A 4947-nucleotide genomic window follows, 5' to 3' on the forward strand; every position below is an offset into this window, starting at 1 on the left:
TGTTCGATCCGACATCTCGACGAACACACTCGACATTTTTACTCGTGTTAAAAACTTAACAACGCAACCAAAATTGACTTTGCACTCGTCAACCAAGGAGTACAATCATTTTTTTACCAATATCTTATTAACATGACGATATTGGCCAAACGAGCGATATGATTTCAACGGCAACTGTGTGAATGACAATACTTGACAAGGGTCCAAATCCGGGACCGAAACGTCGTTGTTTTTTAAATAAAAACACTGGTCAGTGTAGGTCGTTTCAAGAAACTATCATTGATAATACTTATTGTATTACTTCGTATTAATTTAAAGTTTTATGTGAGGCGTTGGAAAAATTAGACGAAAAGTTCCTTCTTTTTTTTTCGTAGAACCGTCATAGAAACGTCGGTTATTTTAGACAGATTTTGATTTGGTTAACTTTGCTCAATTGTCTTAAACAATTAACCTGCAAGCGGGAGAAATTTGTGAAACGCAGCTTGCATTTGAATAAACGACCGGATCTTCTTATTGCTTCATTTCAATTGCTCGTAATTCGAATACCTCGTAGACGTTTCAATGAAGAAATAATCGTTTTAACGCTGCGAGAATTCTGCCCGTGAAATTAAAGTTGTTCGTATAGAAGAGAAATGATCCACGTCTGTTATCATTAAACGCGGATTTGAAATCCCGACAGAAAAAATTCCATTCCACGCGCGCGATGATATAAATCGTATCTCGCGTATTGATTACCTCGATTACACGTTTCAACGACCCGATCGAATCAGGTGATGGTCCACGGTTTGTCGGCGGAGGGCACGGGAGAAGTCTTGTCGATCGGCCGGTGGAAGGAGCAGGTGATCGCGCCGGAGTTCCTACTGCAAGATCGCGACGGTGCCTCCGAGGACAACCGGGCGTACCTCTACGAGGACAAGCGTGGCCTCCGTCCCGAGGGGCTCGGCGAGGTCAAACGAGTCACCGGCGCCGAGGACGTCGGTCTGCAGCCGCGTCTCGTAACGAGAGTACGTTTGCATAATTCCTGAAGAATTTCCCTTCCGCGAACTCTTTTTCCCGCGAACAAGTGTGGCGTCGTTACACGGCGCCGTCGCGCGGTACATTTCAGCCGGGTTTAAATTACGAATTTATCGTATACGCCAGGAGGTTGAGTGCTCGCCTTCTCGCTATGACGTTTGACTGTCAAACCGAAGCTGTCTCTTCGCTTGAATGATTCAGAGGGGAATAAAAATGACGTGTGTACTTGCAAACATCGTTTTTCTCCCCCCCGACAGAAGCGACCCTGGGTGTAGATATATCCGATCCCTCCCCACATCGGTGCTGTCGTGTGTAAAGTTTATTAAACGCGCGTGGTAATTATTTTCGTAATTATTTTCTAAATTGATGTTGAAACGCGAAAGTTTCGCACGCGCGCGTCGCCGATATTAATGGCAAAGGTCAAAACCAGATTTATTCAGGCGTGACAACCGCGACTGCAGATAATGAACTTTTTAAGCTGAAATGGAAAATTGCGTTTGTACGTTTTTGCGGTAACGGCACAACGAGCGATTAAATCCGCGGCAGTCCAAACATCATAAAGAGCGAATAAAACACGTTGTTCTTTTTTTTAAATCCACGTTATCCAATTATTTCGCTTCCGCTTCGCAAGTCGCTTTGCAAGCGGAAGTGATGAAACAACTGTCAACCATGGAGAAGCTCGATGGATACGTACTCACATTGCGTGTCGTGTGAAAATTCATTTCTCGTCGGAAAGTCGAAAACAAGCTCGTTACAAAAAGCTATCGAGCAACGCGCGGTAAATATTGTGCGTAACAGCCCCACGTGTTTAATTTAATTAATTAATTCCATCACGGAAGGACTGTTATCATGATTTCTTTTTGTGTGGCGTTTAGACGCAAAAGATGATGTTTACAGTCTCGGCATAGCAGAAAATATATAACCGAGCTCGACGGCAAGGCAGCTTAACTCGACTTCTCGCGTCACTTCCGCGATATTAATTAGCGCGCGTGGATATGAGATCGCTTGATACGAAGACGCTCGTTCACAGTCTCTGCCGTGCACCTGCGAGACGCAGTACGAGATAAGGGATCTGGGCGAGGGATATTACCCGAGGTATCTGACCGCGTCGAGCTGCAAGCCGAAAGCCTGCCTGGGCAAGTTCAATTCCTGCCGACTGCTCCACTACATGGTAAGATTACGTGACAATCGATAATCCGTGGTGCGAAGTAGCGGATCGCCCGCCGCCCGTAGTTACCGCCCAAGTGGTTGTCGAGTATTGTGCGAGTATACACAACTTTAATTAGCGCCGACCGCGTAAACTCTCAGCTTATTGATCACCGGACGTCCCATCGCCATCCGGATAAACATCGCCACTCGCCGCGGTGGTAAGTCGCGCCGCCTCGACTTCCCGACAGCGGTGTCGCACAAATCAACACGCTACAGTTGTGCAAGAGACGTCCGTTTAATTACGCGTTCGATTTGACACGCTTCGATTATGCAATATTGCATTGAGTATAGCTGCACGTCTGAATCCCATTTCCGCTTCACTGGGACGGTGTACCCTTGGGAAAATGTACTTTAAATAAAATTAACGTTTTGTCTAAGAGTTCACCTAAACCAGATGAAAGTTTATTTAAGAAATTGTGGAGTGATTTCGGACACTTAAAGTAATTTTTAGATAGCCAATCCTGCCATAGCACTTTCTCGTAAGACGAAAACCGCACGCGGTATTATTACGTAAATTATATCACTTGCGTTTTCACAAATTTTCCTTTCAAATTCTTAAAGTAAGTTTCACGTTTACCTTAAATAAAGGTTTGAAATGTCTACATTTACTTTTCATATTTCTTACTTTTCTAAAGTAAAATTTTCAGGTTTTCTACGGTATATTTTCCCGAGGGTGAAATAAACATTAGCACCGCTCTCGTATTCTCTGTTGCTTGTTAATAATTTTATGCCATTTTATAATGTGACTCTAATTGTTACGTTGTCATCGACATTTTTTTGCAAACAGTTATTATGCTTGTTGGTATATTATATAAATATGCGTAACTCTTAATTGCATATATATATATTTATATTTTTATAAAACACATCCACGCACACATACAAATATAAAGGTAATAAAATATGTTCCAACAGTTTTTATTTAAAAAAATAGTGAATGTTTTGCAACGGAAAGAACAAAAATACACACCTACTACTTTCTGCATCGTCTATTTTTATCCATCAGAGGTAGGGGAGAATGTTAAACAAGGAATAACATTTATCAGCTTGTACGCGACAACACGCTACGCGTTCGTAACTGTATTAGTCGCGAGAAATGCCGTTAATATCAAAGATTAATTAACCTGTACGCAGTAGACATCCTTGTTATTTCGTTTGTAACAAGAAGTGACCCGCCTGTCACAATTCTATAATTAATAGTAATCATTTACGCGTGTGATTATTCATCCGGGACTTGTTGTAGAGCAACGATACAGTGACAATTCTCAATTACAGAACAATATAACAACTTATGACCAGTCCACCGTATTATTGATTATATCTTTCGGAAATAAATGTTGAAGCTACAATGTACCGCAGTACTCGCTAAATATTTGCGCGATAAAATTCTGAATGAGCAACCTACTTGTGAGGTCTGAATTTTCATATAATTGTCCTTAGAAAAAATATGTATTAGTATGCGGAAAAAAATTTATTTAGCACGTAAATCAGATTACACGCGTCGTCAAGTTTAACTGTCCATAAATACTTAAGAATTAATGGTCAATTATTCATTAAACTGTGTATATACAACATATTTTTTTCCCCAAGCGTGTAATAAATCAAACGATAATAATCAGGTTATCATGCAGGTTCACGTGTTGAGTCAACGCGATATGAGCGAGTTAAACGATGACAGTTATTCGGACGATAGCGGACTTGAGGAAGCACCACTTCCGGAAGCACTCCGTCATAAGTGGCAACTGAAGCCGATGAAAGTCCCAGTTGCGTGTGTGCCGGAGACAAGATAGGAGAAAATAATACATGACCAGCACGGACCCCCTCCCCCCCCCCACCCCGCACCCCCAGCGACAAACAAGATCGAGGAGATAGAATCTAGCAGCCTCCGTCGATCGTGTTGAAGATCGATAAGTATTCGGCGAATAGAATATGTGCGGCATATTAAATTTTACGCTTCTGCTTGCAATACATACACGGCAAAATGTGAAAAAATAAAAGTGATGAATAAATAATTGGATCGTGAATTTCGTTTGTGTAATTTTAAACACCCCTTATCAATCTTGAAACCTATACGTTTGGCAAATTTGCAGTGCCCCCATTAACAAAAGTAAACGAGCGAAAGAGGAAATTCTTCAGGAAAACAATTAAATATAATCTAAGTTGAAAGATTAGAGGCTAATTTATTAATTTTCTCTTTGCGTCGAATATTAAAAAATATACACGGATTGAGGGAGGTCCCAGGTTCAAATCCTGGCTGGGGTAATATTTTTCGCAATAAGAATTTTAATTGCCAGATACGGTCGAGAAAAAATCACTGACGTTATTAATTTATTAATTACTTCTGACGACTTTAAGAATATTCTTACTAGTTGATTAAAAAATATAGTTTAAATTGCTGTTGATGCACTTTTGCTTGTTTCTACAAAATAATAAAATATATAGTTAAACCAATGAAGTCTGTATCAGATCATCTATAATCCATGTTATATTATACAATATACCGCTGAGAAAAAAGCAATTTGATTCTCATAATTTTTTGATACTCATATTTTCAAACGAAGAGTAGTTCGCAGTCTTTTATGCTATACATAAAAAGACGTATACCCTCAACCTGCGGAAAAAAGAACAAAGCAATTTCATGAAGCAATTTGCGGTTTCGGCATCAAGAGGATAAGCACGACTAAAATCAATTAAAACATTAATATTATAATCCCCTCCGCTACG

The 4947-nt window shown here is 40.3% G+C and overlaps 1 protein-coding gene across 1 annotated transcript in view; it reads left to right on the forward strand.

Moving 5' to 3' along the window:
* The window catches only part of LOC105558580, a 4500-nt gene extending 480 nt beyond the window's left edge, over positions 1–4020 (forward strand). The window contains exons 2-4 of the mRNA XM_012006338.1: positions 771–1004; positions 2045–2185; positions 3855–4020. Of these exons, the coding sequence (XP_011861728.1) occupies positions 771–1004; positions 2045–2185; positions 3855–4013 (534 nt within the window). The 3' untranslated portion in view covers positions 4014–4020. The remainder of the gene's footprint in view (positions 1–770; positions 1005–2044; positions 2186–3854) is intronic.
* Positions 4021–4947: the final 927 nt, after the last annotated feature.

Source organism: Vollenhovia emeryi, unplaced genomic scaffold, assembly GCF_000949405.1.
Source record: "Vollenhovia emeryi isolate VEMERY1.0 unplaced genomic scaffold, V.emery_V1.0 DF939329.1, whole genome shotgun sequence".
Lineage (NCBI taxonomy): Eukaryota > Metazoa > Arthropoda > Insecta > Hymenoptera > Formicidae > Vollenhovia > Vollenhovia emeryi.